Here is a 16,707-nt window from a genome sequence, read left to right as displayed (position 1 = left end):
TTTAATGTATGTGTATTTAATAAAATGGCAAAGAAATTTTATTGTGTACTAGAGAATCTAGTCATGTCGATGATAATATTTATGTCATGTTACTATAATATTAAATTAAAGTATTTACCATCTGCTACTAAATATCCTGATCGAGAAAACATATTAATCAATCTTAAAAAGTCTCCATCAAAAGCGGATGAAATAACCATGATAACCCTGACCAGAAATTCTATAAATTAATACTTTAACGTTGAGGTCAAAATATAGAACGTACAAAACGAAAAGTAGAGAGCAAGCGTACCTGGACAAAAGAAATAACAAAATAACAATAAAGAAAATAAATCCTAAATGGTTAATTATGAATGCTAAGAAAGATAACTCACCATGTATGAAATTTAAAATATCCAACTATAAACCACCATGAAAAACTATTTGCATATTTGTACGGTCAATGCTAATGGCCTACAGCAACCTGAAAAAATAAATAAAATAGTAAGTTGGGCAAATCAACAAAAATGTGATATAATTTTTATACAGGAAACTCATTTTACTAAACAAATGCAAAATACTTTGTCTAAAGAACTTGTTAAAAGCATTTTCAGAAGTGATGGTACAAGTAATTCACGCAGAGTAGCAATATGGATAAAAGATAGAATATTTTTTTAAATTATTGATGAGCACAAAGATTCTGATGGTAGATTTATTTTGATTAATATTGAAATAAATGAAAATATTAACACGCTAGTAAATATCTATGCTCCAAACAGATCAAGAGAAAGAAATAGTTTTTTCAAAACAGTTAAATAATATATAAATAAGGGATATGGTTTAGGTCAAACAATTCTTAGGGGAGATTTTAACGACATCTGGTCATTAATTGAAACAAAAAATAAAACTAAATCCTCCAAAAAAATTGATAAACCAGTTACAGGTTTTAAAAGGCTTATAAAATCGTGTAAATTAATAGACATTTGGAGAAGTAGAAATAAAAATCTAAGGCAATTAACTTGGTGTAGAAAAGATAGATCAGAAGCAACCAGAATTGATTACTTTCTGATTTCAAAAGAAGTACAAAAAATTGTAAAAGCAGCGATATTAGTACAGAAACTAACTGACCATAATGCAGTATCCTTAAAATCAATCCATAACACTATCCCACCCAGATCCTCCCTTATTATGCTGTATATATGTCAGTTGTACCAATAACCAGTATGCTATATCTTTGGTGCCCTGATCGAATGCTGAAGAATTGCAGTGCAGATGAAAGTACCTGATTTACACTTAACAGAGTTCAGTTAAGGGACCAAGAAATGCCAACTGGTTAAAGTACGTAAAAAGGAATAAAGTAAACAGACACAGGTTTGGGAGAAAGAATCACAGTTTAATATTTTCTTTGCATATCAATATAGCAATAAACATATTTACAAAGAAAGCAAAATCAAGTTGAAAAACTGTGTTACTCCTAACACAAAGTACATAATAACTGTGAGTTCTTTGAAAAAAAATACTACTCTACTAAATTAAGCAATACAAAAGGATATGTGAAGTTGATGTTTCTTATCAATAAACATATGTATTATACGTATACATGCATATAGATCTTTAAGCAAATAAATGTTATTGTCCTTAAGGGAGTTGGAGGGTGGGAAGAAAATATTTTCCCAGAAAAATAATAATGGCTGCTGCAAGCAAGCGTTGCTTCAGGAATAGTTGAGCCTGTGTGCATAAAACAAAAGCCCTACTAATTAAGCGCTGATTGGTTAATTCAAAATTAGCTATGAATCTCATTGGTTAATTAGTATGATCTCAAAAAACAATTAGTAAACGAGAAGCAGATGATGCAGTGACTGGGAAACCCCATTACTGATTGGTTAAAAAACCTAGACATGCAAGTGCCCCCAAGTAATACTGACCAGCATTCCAAAACGTATTACGTATTAATACTCTATTTAAATAAAATAGTTCCATTAATACTGAAAGAGGAAATAAGGGGCGTGGCTACTGGAAATTAAACTCAAGTGTTTTAAATAATGATGACTATGTAAATGAAATAAACAAATTAATAAACAAATATGAAAATGAATCAATTAACTGTGAGATGATTTAGGGATACTATGGGACAATTTGAAACTAGAGGTAAGAGATGCAAGTTTAGACTATTGTAAAAGAAAAGCCAAAATTAAAAAAAGATAAAATAAATATTCTAGAAAAACAGCTAAATGATCTCAATAATAAAGCAAATAATGGTACAGATGTAAATCATAAATTACCAGAAGAAATTGAGAATGTGGAAAATGATCTAGAGTGTTTATATATAGACAAAATTAAAAAACAAAAAATAAGATCAAGGGTAAAATGGTTTGAAGAAGGGGAAAACAATAGTGCATACTTCTTGGGACTAGAAAAAAGTCGTCAAACAAAAAAGATTATAACGGAACTATATGATGAAAATGGGCTCGCAACAACTGATCAAGATAAAATTCTAAATCTACAAGTGAAATATTAAAAAAAATTTATGAGTCAACTAATCCTTTTGATAATGAAGTTAAAACATATATTAAAGAAACAAAATTAACAAAAACGCTTAAAGATTCAGATAGTAATCAATGTTAAGGGGAAGTAACAGAAATTGAATGCACTGATGCAATTTTTAAAATGAAGCTTAATAAATCCCCAGGTCTTGATGGGCTGACAGTGGAATTTTATAGGCAATTTTGGACCAGCCTAAAAATATCGTTGTCAAAGTATTTAATTATAATTATGAAAAAAAAGAACTTACAAACTCACAAAAGAAAGGTGCAATTTCACTAATTTTTAAAAAGAATGATCCTCTTTCATTAGATAATTATCGTCCCATAACTTTATTGAATATTGATACTAAACTATTAGCTTATGTGTTAGCTCAGAGACTTAAAAAAGTTCTACCTTCTATTATTAGTCTAAATCAAACAGGATATGTTAAAAATAGATATATTGGTTTTAACATCAGACAAATTCAAGATATAATAGATTATTCTGAGAAATTTAATATAGAAGGAGTAATCCTTTTCTTATATTTTAGTAAAGCTTTTGACTCACTAGAATGGACTTTCATGACAGAAACACTGAAACGGTTTGGATTTAAAAGTACCTTTATCAGATGGGTGGAAACTATGTATAACGACATTAAGGGATGTATCTTAAATAATGGGTGGGTCTCAGGTCCGTTCAAAATATATCGAGGAATAGGACAAGGGTGTCCGATCTCAGCCTTACTTTTTGTTATTACAGTAGAATTAATGGCAATAAGACTTAGAAGTAATAAAGATTTTAAAGGTATAAAAATAAAATTAGATGGAAAATCTTGTAATTTAAAAATGTGTCAATTAGCTGACGATACAACACTTTTTCTTCAGTCAAGGAAAGAAATAAGTTTAGCTCTCAGTATAATTGAAACATTAGGAAGTTTTTCAGGACTTAAGCTTAATAGAAATAAAACGGAAGGGGTATGGTTAGGAAGAATAAAAAGTTCAAAAGATAAATATGAAAATATAAGTTGGACCGACAAACAAATCAAAAGCCTTGGAATATATTTTGGGTATGACAAAAAAGAGTGTCAAACATTAAATATTGAAAAAGTGTTGGACAAATTAACGAAACTTGTAGAAAGATGGGCGAAAAGAAAGTTAACACTACTTGGAAAAATATTAGTAGTAAAAGCGCTCCTGTTACCAAATATAACCTACATTGCTACTAAAAGTATCATTACTAAAGAAAATCTACAAAATATAAATTAAATCTTGTATAAATTCATTTGGAATGGAGGAAAAGACAAAATAAAAAGATCAATAATTACAAAAAAACTTCGCAGAAGGGGGGTTAAAAATGATTGATGTAGAATTCTATATAAAATCTATACATTTAAAATGGATTACAAAAATATTAGAATCAGAAAATGCAAATTGGTCGGTATTATCAAAACTATTATACCTTAATAAATTCGGAAAAAAACTTCTTATTTTCAAGATGAATGTAAACAACACAAAATTGCTAGATAAAAACATTTGGAACAGTACACCAACTTTCTATCAAGAGATGATAAAAACATGGATAAATGTAAATAATTGTGAAAATAATCATCATGATCAAATCAATAATTATTTAGAAATCAGAAAACAAGTATGGGGAAATAATTTCATAAAATTTCAAGAAAAATGTTTGCTCTTTGATAACTGGATTGATAGTAACATATTATATATAAATGACATAATAGATAAAAGAGGAAATATATCAGAAGAAATGATTACTTCAAAATTAAGAAATAAAAGGAATTTGATTTTTGAATACTCAAAACTAAAAAAAATCTTTACCAAAGCAATGGACAGACAAATTAAAATCAGAAGAATCATTCAAAACAAAAGTCCATATCAACCGAACAAAAACTAAACTAAGAGATTGTAATGATGTTCTAACTATAAATGCTAAAAACATATACAAATTAGTATTAAGTGTGTCAAAAACAGAAATACCAGTAGGATTTTTGAAATGGGAAAGAGTCTTAAGCAAAGGGAGACTAATAAATGAATTTAAAGATTCTATTAAAATTAGTTTTGAATATCTTAAAGATAATAAAATAAAAATGTTTAGGTGGAAACTAATGCACTATATTTTGCCAAATGAGGTGCTGTTTTTTCAATGGAAAATTTCACTAAACAATTTGTGTTCATATTGCAATGAAATAGATAATTATATTCATTTTTTCATTACATGTTCATATCATAAAACATTCTGGAAAACGATGAAAGTTTTACTTAAAAAGGTCTTCATAGGCGAACATGTAATAAGTCTCCATTCGTTGGTTATAGGATACAAAATTCATGACGATGCTTAGTATGCGCTAAATCATCTGCTTAGCTTAATGTTCTTGTCAGTCTATACAACACATTATGTTTCTAATAAAAAAAAACAAAGCAGTAGACTCATTAAGAATTTTTTAATATGAGGTAGAAAATACTTAAGAATTATATCATTATATAGTATGACCAATATAGAGATCAGCAGTTTATTAGCAAAGGTTTTGAATATTTTGAAGAATAATAAGAAAGTCATCTTATAGTTAGCTTATTATATGCTACATGTGTAGTAAAAAAAAACACATGCTATCTAGATTATGTGTGATTGTATGTGATTTTTTTCCTTTATTATAAATGTACTATGCAAGTAATTATCTGTAAGTGCTATGCCTGTGGTATGAGTATGTGTGAAAGTTATGGAAAGAAATTTGTGTAAAATGAATCATGTGACACTGAACAAGTATGACTGTATGTGCAGAAGTTTGTTTGTACAATAATTATTACTATGAATGTTCATGTGGGTAATTCAGATAAATTAGTATATATAGGTGTGTGTGTGTGTGTGTCTTTGTCATTATATATAGAGGCTTCGACACTTATACGCTAAATTTGTGTACATTGTTTACAAACTTTGGCAGGTAAAGGTCACGACACGGTACTTATCTGGGTCAAATCAATAACAAATTTAATAAAGATTGAAAGTGCAACTATGAAAATTATATTTTCACTCCAACTTACCTTTTCGCAATATTATTCCAAGCTTTCAAAATCACATCGAAATTAATGATCGAAATTCTCGAAACACTTTAAAAAATATTGTTCAAACACGAGGAACAGAAAAGTCGTGTGAGGCCACTTGAGGGAAAACGGTAGTATTTAACTTTCCCAGCATTAGGTTGACCTTTTGTGTACCCAAGACAGGGCGTAGGAAGTCAACTAAGAGCGCTGATGATTGGATGTAAGGGTACAATATATTTTTTTATTTCTCTATGAATAACTGCAGTGTGTATATTTCAATATAAATTTTAAAACCTATTGAAATATTCTCTAGAGAATTATTCGAAAAGACTTGCAAAATTTCATAAATTTGGTGCAAAATGACGGTGGACATGGATAACATAAACAAGCTCCGTTGGAAGTTGGTCATGATACTATTTGGCTTTAATTTTTAAAACACAATAATAAAGTACTAACACGACATATAACTGTTTTATCCAGGTTTTTATCTTAACAAGTGGTAAATTTAGAAAATGTTAATAGTGTCGCCTATGGCAGAATAAATAGTACCGTTTTCCCCTATTTGACCGCAATTCGTTTCTGATTAGATAATAAAAGAACCCCAAAAGTCATTCCGGATGAATGATCAATTTCCGTAAAAAAAATATTGTGCAGATATTTTTTATGAATATATCTGAAAATACTTTTTGTGAAGTAGCAAAGACTAGTTGTAACAACTATAATAATAGTTTAATGTGCTAATTAAACCAATGTAATTTGTTAGGTAATTTTACTGATTATTATCCCTGGGTATTCAGTGGTAATTTAACAGGGAAACTTGATGAAATGCTGTACACCAAGTTTAATTGTTAAACAGCAATATGTGCAATAAAGAATTAATTAGAGTGTTAAAAAAAAACACAGTTGAAAAAGAACATTTTAAGAGCAATCGAAATACAACCGTCCGTAAAACTTCAATGTCTGTAACACTTCACAAACATTAGACCGCAGTGAAACCGTTGCGTCCAAAGAAAATGAAAGTATTGGACCATCTAAGTCACCTGTGTCAATTTTGTTTAACTGTCAAGTAGTTGCTAGAAAGCATTTATTTAGTTTTAGTTAGTTATCAGAAAAGACAATATATATGAATAGACTTTAAGTTAAATTGGAAAAGAGACATTAATCTATTCAGTATAAATTTCTAGTCAATACCATTTCAATATTAATTTCAATCTTGGTAATACGCAAACTAATTTATTCATTAAATCATTTCATTTCATCTTTTAGAAAAAGGGGGATGTCACATACCGTAATATTGACATATCTTTGCCGTATACGATCAGGACTTTATTAATTTTTACTGAGGTAAAGTAGTGATTTGGTCCAGTTTGAAAAGGTCAAATTTAGTATGTATGAAGCTGTCAAACTGAATTACAGACCCCCTTAACATAAAATTATCCATATTTTGAGTAAGAGCCGATAGACTTTTCTATAATTTTGATATAATTTGTTCCAAAAGTAGTTCACTACACTGTAAAAATCTTATTTGGATATGGCAATTTTTTAATTTGCGTTTTTTGTCTTAAAGAAATGCACTACGTAATAACTGTGTTCTCTGGCCTCCTATTAGAATCGAAATAATTAATGGAAGCCACCAATTACTCCCTCCAATTTAGAACGTATAAATTAGACTATCACGGCCAAGGCCATGTGTAAAGGTATCACACCACCAATTACTCCCTCCAATTTAGAACGTAGGCCTACTCTGACAAAAAATAGTGCATTTTATGTCATTGTTGACTTAAACTTACCAACAAATTGGCAGAAATGAAACTTTTGGTGAAAGAGAAATATATTAAGACCATTTTGAGCTAAATTTACTTGTTTATGAGTTTCCATTCAAAACTGAGGATTAAGTATATAATGCACTACATAGTATACTAATTTAAGATTTCCAGAAAACCAGGGGTTATATTTAGTGATACCTCTATTCGGAAGACCTTTTCTTTTTTATATGATTTTAAACATCTGATGAAAATTGGCATGTAGAAAGCTGATACATGTACAATTCAGGATATTCCTGGTTTCTATGAAGTTAAACTTAAAGTAAAATATTTAGAAAGCTGTGAAAATTGCAAAATTTGGTTGAACAGATAGGGACTTTTAATTGGTGGTATGACACCTAAATTAACAACAAATCTATGGCTTCCATGCATTATTTTTTTAAAGTTTGCTTTGACGCCTTCCTGCGATGTCGATTTAAAAAAAAGTAAAATCACAAAAATACTGAAGTCAGAGGAAAATCAAATCGGAAATTCCCTAATCATGGCAAAATCAAATGACAAATCACATACAAAACGAATGGACAACAACTGTCATGTTCCTGACTTGGTACAGGCATTTTCAAGTGTAGAAAATGGCGGATTAAACCTGGTTTAATAGCGCTAAACCTCTCACTTTGTACGACAGTCTCATCAAATTCCGTTATATTTACAATGATGCGTGACCTAAACAGACATAATAAATAAAATAGTCAAAATATGGGTACAGCAGTGATCATCGTGTTACAATTTTAAAGGAAACAATTTAACAGAACACAAAAGCATCTATCAAATTAAAAACACATTTATTGCTGCGTCTGACGTCAGAAAATGTATACGTCACATATTTTTGTCGTTCAATGTTTACACAAACTATTTTAAATTTCACGTGGGCAACTGTTAGCATTCAGGGTTAATACATCAAAAGCATGTAAGAATTAATTTAAGAAATAATCCGAGATTTAAAATAGTCCAAAAGTTCTATAGAATTTATAAGAATCCACAAAAGGTTTATTCCACTGCGTGATTGAATAATTTTGACATTTGTAGTTCAACGTTTTTTTCTAATTTATAATAGAAATATAACATAATGACATATTATAGAGCAATAACATACTGACAGGTTCTTTTAAAGTACAGAGTCACGTTATAAGAACCAAAGAAACACAAAAAGTCGCATTTACAAAAGACACCAGCAAAAATGAAAGATAATACAAACACATTGACGGGATGTATAAGTACCAAGCCACGTTAAATGTATATCACAGAAAACAATCCAACAGTAAAAGTAATATTAATTAAAAACCAATTGTTCAGAGAACAATTGAAGGTCTTTCCACCAGTTAATATCTATTTTGATATTAAAATATTAAAATCAGTCTAAAATGTCAGTTCATATGGCTTTATGATGTATAGATATGAATTTAAAGCAAAGGTCAAAATCTAGAACGTCAAATTAACCTATGACCTTGACCTCAATTGGAAGGTCACAAACCGAGGATATCAAATCAAAAGACCCTAGGTCTCTAATACGTATGGTTAATAAGTTATATCACTTTACACATAATTTTAGATATGATAGGGGCAAAAACTCCCATTCATTGTCTACGCACCCTTTCAACTAAAATTATTAAGTTACGACATGTCGCAACTAACAATTTAGTCAAAATAATTTGTCGATATCTTATACGGTTTCTGGAAATGAGTGGAAATAAGCCTAATTAAAAAATTAGAATATGACCTTGACCTTTGACCTTGACCTAATTTTCATTTTTTTGGACCAAGCACCTCAAATCAAAAGATCCTAGGTCTCTATCACTTATGGTGTTCCAGTTTAAAATACATTTCAAAATTTCAAATACAAAAGGGGAAATAACTCTCATATGGAGCGTTCATATTGCTTCGGTCAAAATTGGACAAATCATGCGAAGGATATAATAACGAGCAATTTTATAAAATAAATTTGTCGTAATCTTTTACGGTTTTGAAGGAGTCGTGATCACAAGGAAAACTGTTTGACGAGATAACTCCTACAAAGAAAAGTATTTGGTTACGCAGGGTAAATTTCAAAAGCGCATAAACTGTTCGATATCATATACCAAATATCTAAGCGACATATTGCGAAACAAATATTTATCACAATTTATAGCGTATGCTACCATTTTTATGTTGAAAGGCATTGTTGATTATTACTTTCAGGCGATTTTCAATTTCACATGGGGAATGGTGGTATACAGGGTTGAAAAATCAAAAGTTTTGATAGAACTAATTTCAGAAAAAGACGGAGATTTAAAATTATCTAGAAGTTCTTTAGAATATTTAAGAATCCACATATAGTTAATACCACTACGCGAGTAAACAGTTTCACAGTATTTCTGAAGCCCCTCTTTCAGGCATAAAAGAAAAAAGTATAATAGGCTTTGAAGACGTCATAATCATTTGGACTAATAAGTAAAATGAATATTTTGATTTTTCTACCGTAATAGCCAGCTATAGGGGACTTTGTCCCCGTAATATCCAAAGTATTATGTTATGTATATTGAGATAATATTACATATGGTATAGCATGCTACTATTTTAATTGGATATTACGATCACTGTTTTAAAAGTTATTTTACGTATCCGTAGCCTTGTTTCTATTTTTACGCATATTGACGCTATGTTTCTATTTTGCAACCAAATTATATAAACACAGAAATAAATTTCTTCTTCATAGAGACAAGAGGTAGCCAAAATATGCATGCACACTGGATCTAGACAGTGTTAAAATGATAACAAACAGGACAAGAGAGCATTCCTTTTCAATACATGTACTGGTACCTGATCCTACCTTTTTCATATCTTCATGTATATAGATAATAATCAAAGTATTCTAAATGATTTTTTTTTATAAGTTATGGATTAAAAGGAAATTGGTTTGCAATCCTTGTATATTACAATAAATTTTGTCTCATTGATTCCATGCAAGTTCACTAAAATGGACTAAAACTATAAAAAAAAAAAAAAAAAAAAAAAAGCCTAATGCGGGGTTCACACATTGCCGATTATTGATCCCGTTTGAGATCAGACAGCGATACGACACGAAAAGTGAAAAAGTCGGATTAGTATCCTCAATTATCTGGAATGTCCTATTATTGTCTAAACGCAGTCGTTTTAGTTCATAACAGATACCTACTGGTCGGGAAGGGTCCAAATAGTTCGGCAAAGCACCCCGACAGTTAGGTGCGTCCCGTAACAATCGGGGAAACTCAGCCGATTTTGTCTAGTCGGATTACAATCGTGCCTATGTCGTGACAGATTCTGCTGTATCGGATCGAATTCCTAACAATGTTCTGTGTATTCGGGACGGTGTCCTGTGGAACGGGAATGATCTGGAGAAATTTTTTATTGCTATTTTTCTGCCGAGTGAGTCCAGATTGCATCCAGATCTTGTCGATTGCGAACCGTTTTTGCCGAAACCGTTCCGAAACAGTCCCGTTATAAATTCTAAGTTCGTCAATGATACCCACGTCAGAGTTCCGACAATTACAGAATACAATACGACTGAGACAAGACAAAGCTGTTTGCAATGCGATAGAGCGGACCGTGATAGGATTACGTTCCGACAGTACCTGATCATCCCGAGTATGCCGACAGTTTTCGAACGGATAACTTCCGTTAGCGTCGGTTCACTGTCTTGTCACTATCTGATCTCTGTCGGATTACATTAGGTAGAATCGGGACGCAGTCGTGACAGACTCGGTCGAATTTTACCTGGCGAAAGATACAAATCGGATTAGAAGCGGATTTAGAACGGGATTATCGGGATAAATTCGCTTGGAAACGGTTGAATATCGACGCTTCCTGAACAATATCTGATTGTTGTCGTGATTAAAAAAAAAATTACAAATTTTAATAAAGTTTGAATTTCCATCCACGATTTATAGGATCTTGATCAGACTTTTAATAAATTTTAATCGGGAATGGTCCTGTCAAGGACGGCAGTAAAAATCGTGTATGTGTGACCCCAGCGTAAACCAATGGAAAATTAGTTAAATGGTTTATAATCACGAACTGAAATTCTCGTGCTTGTCCCGCATTTGATTAAAAAGTAAACTGGGACTAAATTCAAAGTTTTGCGCCTGTCCCAAGTCAGGAGCCTCTGGCCTTTATTAGTCTTGTATTATTTTTAACTTTAGTTTCTTGTGTATAATTTTAGTTTAGTATGGCGTTCATTATCACTGAACTAGTATATATATTTATTTAGGGGCCAGCTGAAGGACGCCTCCGGGTGCGGGAATTTACCGCTGCATGGAAACCTATTGCATGGTGACATTCTACTGTTGTTTGTTATATGGTCGGGTTGCTGTCTCTTTGACACATTCCCCATTTCCATTGTCAATTTTATCAGTTCGTAGAGTGTTTTTAATTATGTGTTCCCGAAATATTTAAAATTGCTATCAAATTAATTATCATGAATAATATTTTTCTTTCAAATCAGTTGCAACTAGTGGACGCTAAAAGGTGACCGCAGGGTCATCATGTTCATTATATAATGACAACATGATCTCCAAAAACGGTTGATTAATAAATTATTTTACTTTTTCCATTAATATTTACGATTTTATTTCTCGTGCTTCTTTTCTTCCGATTTTTATTTTTCGTGCAACGTTTTTGCAATTTTTGTTTCACGTGTTTCCGTGTTCAGGGCTCCCTTTACCACCCTCATTTAAGCCTGGATGCAATTTGGGTACTCCTCATTTTAGAATCATTGATGGTTTGGGGTCAGTTCAGACCAATTTTCTATGATTTTATATGGATTCAAAATATAATATGTGAAACCATATCGTACATAATGATACATTTACAAAATAAACTTTTGTCTGAAACATAAATAAACGAAGGTTAAAAAACTGTCAAAATAGGTGCAATTTGGGTACCTAACGTTACATGTAATATCTATCTTTGTTTATCTGTGAAAAAAAGAAGAAAAAATTAACAGACAATTTTGCATAATTTATTAACGGACGGCCAATTTAGGTATTATTTTCTTTAATGATAAGACATATGGTTAAAAGATAAAAAGAAATCTATATCTGACCAAAATATTATGTAAGAAAAAGAAAATAGCTTTTTTTCAAATTGCCGCCAAATTATTTTCCCCCGATATTAACGCAATTTCAGAATGGCGGGTTTTAATATCAGTCCCATTGTTGTCTTAGGTAGCAATACACAGTTAGAAGTTTAGTTTCGCATTATGGCCCCTGTGGATTTTTTAAATATGAGAGTTTTTGTACAGTCATTATAATTGATTTTTAGATAATTGAAGAATAATATAGCCTTCGTAGTGGGTTTAAAATGAACATTTAGATTATTTTTAGCATGTTTTATGGGCCATTAATCTGTTTGACAGTCCGTATTTTCCTATCCGTACCGCCCGTAGGTCCATAAATTATTGTAGTGTTTATCAACAAAGATTTTGCGCTCAATCTTTTCAATTCAATTTTATGGAAAAACGAGCAGAAATGCATATGATTTTTTTTTTACCACTTGATAGATATAAACCTATGGTTTCAGGAAAGGTATAACTGTAATTGATGAAAATTTTCCTTTGGACCAAATTTTGGAGACTTGTGACATGTTCTTCCCCTTTTTGTCGAGCCTGCAACTTTTGTTGCAGAAAGTTCGACATAGGCATAGTGATCCGGCGGCGGCGGCGGCGTTAGCTAACTTCTTAAAAGGTTTATATTTTAGAAGGTGAAAGACCTGGATGCTTCATACTTTGTATATAGATGCCTGATGTTACGAAGTTTCCGTCAGTCACATGTCCAATGTCCTTGACCTCATTTTCATGGTTCAGTGACCACTTGAAAAAAAAGTTCAGAATTTTTGTAATGTTGAATTCTCTCTTATTATAAGTACAAAATGTAATAGGATAACTATATTTGGTATGTGCGTACCTTGCAAGGTCCTCATGCCCGTCAGACAGTTTTCACTTGACCTCGAGCTCATTTCATGGATCAGTGAACAAGGTTAATTTTTGGTGGTCAAGTCCATATCTCAGATACTATAAGCAATAGGGCTAGTATGTTTGGTGTATGGAAGGACTGGAAGGTGTACATGTCTAGCGGGCAGATGTCATCTGACCTTGACCTTATTTTCATGGTTCAGTGGTCAAAGTTAAGTTTTTAAGTTTTGGTCTTTTTATCTAATATTATATGCCAAAGGTCAATGGAAATATATTATGATCTATATGTCAGTCCCGCAGGTTTTATTTGACCATGACCTCCATTGCACAGTTCATTGCACAGTGTTACGTTTTTGGTGTTTTGGTCTATTTTTCTTAAACTATAAGTAATAGGTCAACTATATTTGTTGTATGGAAGCTTTGTTAGCTGTACATGTCTGCCTGGCATGGTCCATCTGACCTTGACCTCATTTTCATGGTTCATTGGTCTTTGTTTAGCTATCTTTGTAAATGTTAAGTTTAGGTGATCTTTGTAATAAAGCTTTATACTTAGGACTATCAACATAATATCAATGATTAGTAAAGAAGGCGAGACATTTCAGTGTGCGCACTCTTGTTTGCTACATTTTGTATCAAAGAAATGCAGATTGTTGCCATGGTCACACCCAAAAAAAGATTATATTTCACCATTATGACCATTAGAAATCAAATCTCTTTCTATAGATATATACATGCATAACACAAATATTAGGCCTTATTTGTTAGACAGAAGGGGAAAGAGGGTGTTTAAAAATTATGAGTGTCAATTTCAAGTTTATTGGGTTACTATTTTTGACTGGTAATATCAAGGGGAGGTAACTTCTTGAACAAATGGGGAAAGAACACCGCTTCGTGTCGAAAATAACTTCAGCCCATCATTTTTAGTTTCCTCGAAAATATTGAGATTTTTCGATAAGGAGACTTGACAATTTGCACACAAACCTCTAGTTTGAAGATACAAAAAAGAATAAAGGACTTTGATTTTAATGTGTAAGTTTTGACGAGTAAAAAATACGTATATTCAAGATTATTTGGATTAATATGTTTTTATTACGACGGTGGTATTAATTAAGTGAGTAAAAATGAGGTTTCATTTTGTCTCATCCGTAGTTTTTCTGAATTTTCACGGTCACGTTACTCTATTGTTGCTAATAAAACCGTGACCTGCTTTCCAACAGACAACTTTCGAGTTCGATGCATTTCAGTCAAAAACTCTGGTTTTAGTGTACGTCATTTGTGCGTTTAGGGGCGTCGTCACTTCCATTCTAATGTTGAGCGAGTGGTTGGAAAACTATAATTCTATATTGTACGAATTATTCGGCAAATTGAATTCTCAAAATTGACAATCAGCACTGCTGTCATTAGGGAATTGTCATTAAGTACCTATAGAACAACCATTATTTCTAGTTTATCCTACACAACGACGATCACTAAGACGCTTGATGAACGTTAAAAATGCAGGGATACAGGCGAGCCCTTCTATCTGGTAAATGACGTCATAAAGGCGCGCATAATTGACGAGTTTTTTCCGGTGACGGATGAACTCGAAAGTGGTTTACTGAATAGGGTTGTTCGATGAAGGCTTCAATTTGTTAGGATTATTCATCGCTCCTGCCAATTTTTAAACTAAACTATGGCACGTGATTCTGTATTAACCAATCAAGTAATAACTATATAATGTAAGGTATAATAATTAGAATTGTAAAACAGTTTGGTTTCCGCGATGTAACTAGAAAGATATTTCTTTATTTTCAGGTAGAGTAGCAGAGGTAACAGTATTCCGAAATGATAATGGCATTTTGAAGGAAGTGATCCCGCCTAGTGGTGGACCATGGGGTGGTAACTCAGTAGATGACAACTTTTATAATTTATTAATCAAAATATTTGGTGCCAACGTGATGGAAAAATGGCAGAAAAATGATCCGACTGCTTTCCTTTTAATTTTCAGACAATTTGAACTCGCAAAGAGGGCAAGACGTAAAAATACTGGCACCGTCAACATCACAATGGATGGCTGTTTTGTTGACTTAGTGTCAAAGCACTGTCAAAATCCTTGTAGCGGAACAAATACCAGTTTAGTAGCTGACAAATTCAGACTAAAAGGTGATACATTCAAAAGTTTATTTCAGCCTACCATAGAAGCCATGGTTAAACATCTTGAAGGACTGCTTTGTAATGAAAAGTTACGGGATTTGGATGGTATTGTCATGGTTGGGGGATTCTCCGAAAGTGAGATTGTTCAAGATGCAATTAAAGAAAGATTTAGAGGTAGACAAATACTCGTACCTAATCATCCATCATTTGCTGTTATGGAAGGAGCAGTCCGATATGGCTTTTTAGCATAAAATATTTCAGTAGTTCGTAACTGTTTGTTAGAAAGCATTCCAAAGAATAAAAAGAAAAAAATGAAAAAAGAAAAACTACAACAATGACCGTAGTTAACATATACAATAGTTGATGTTTAAAATTATATAATTTGAGCTTTTACTTTGGTTAATGGTCATTATTTTCATTTAACATTTAGAACTAATTTGAAATATAACAAACACAAACGGAGTAATTGTGCTACAAGAGTACCAATTATGTAATAGTTATATATATAAACCTATCCCGAGATGTGTATCTAACTGTATTTGTTAGTACGTCTCCGGCCGTGTTCACACCAAACGCCATGTACACTACACTTACAATTAGTTTAATGTACTGGACATTGGTTTCACATTAAATTTGTTCACATCTGTACACCTTGTTTAATTACCTGTACATAAGATTTGTTCACACTTGTAAACTCTATGTCATTAAAATGTTCATTACGTAGAACCGCAGTTTTTTTCTAGCAGTAAGGGAACGACCATTTGACTTCAAATCGGGGGGTAGGGGGTATCGATGGAAATATTCCGAACCCCAATTGGATAAAAAAAAAAAAAAAAAAAAGGCCCTACAGATGATACAAAAATATTCTAAATCAAGAGTTTCCCCATACATTATAGTGGTAAACGTTGAAAAAAAAATTGATATCCAGCATCGAAAAAAAAAATGGAATAAAACGTTTAGGCGGGAAAATTTCTGGCTCAGATAAATTAACAAAATACCCCCCCCCCCCCTCCCCTTTTTAAAGTTAAGTGGTTGCTTCTTTATGAAAGCCATTTTGATGATTTGCAGTAGTTTAAAAATAATAAAGATGTCTCGATTAAGCATTAGAAAACGTAGGCTGCAGCAGCGTGCTTACAGGCGAAGAATATATATATCTTTATTCTCATAAAGCCAATGCATTACATCGGTACAGAGATTTAATGAGAAGGAATGATATATTAGGGATCACTATATTCCTATCTTTTCTGTTTGTTTCAAATGATATCTT

General features: G+C 31.9%; 1 protein-coding gene across 1 annotated transcript in view; it reads left to right on the top strand.

The window, feature by feature from the left end:
- The window catches only part of LOC139484675 (uncharacterized), a 147,836-nt gene extending 132,020 nt beyond the window's left edge, over positions 1-15,816 (top strand). Inside the window, exon 9 of the mRNA XM_071268535.1 lies at positions 15,102-15,816. Within this exon, the coding sequence (XP_071124636.1) occupies positions 15,102-15,691 (590 nt within the window). The 3' untranslated portion in view covers positions 15,692-15,816. The remainder of the gene's footprint in view (positions 1-15,101) is intronic.
- The last annotated feature ends 891 nt before the right edge of the window (positions 15,817-16,707 follow it).

The sequence above is a fragment of the Mytilus edulis genome, chromosome 8 (genome assembly GCF_963676685.1).
Source record: "Mytilus edulis chromosome 8, xbMytEdul2.2, whole genome shotgun sequence".
NCBI lineage: Eukaryota > Metazoa > Mollusca > Bivalvia > Mytilida > Mytilidae > Mytilus > Mytilus edulis.
Note: the sequence above shows the minus strand (reverse complement) of the source record. Positions and strands in the feature narration are given on the sequence as shown.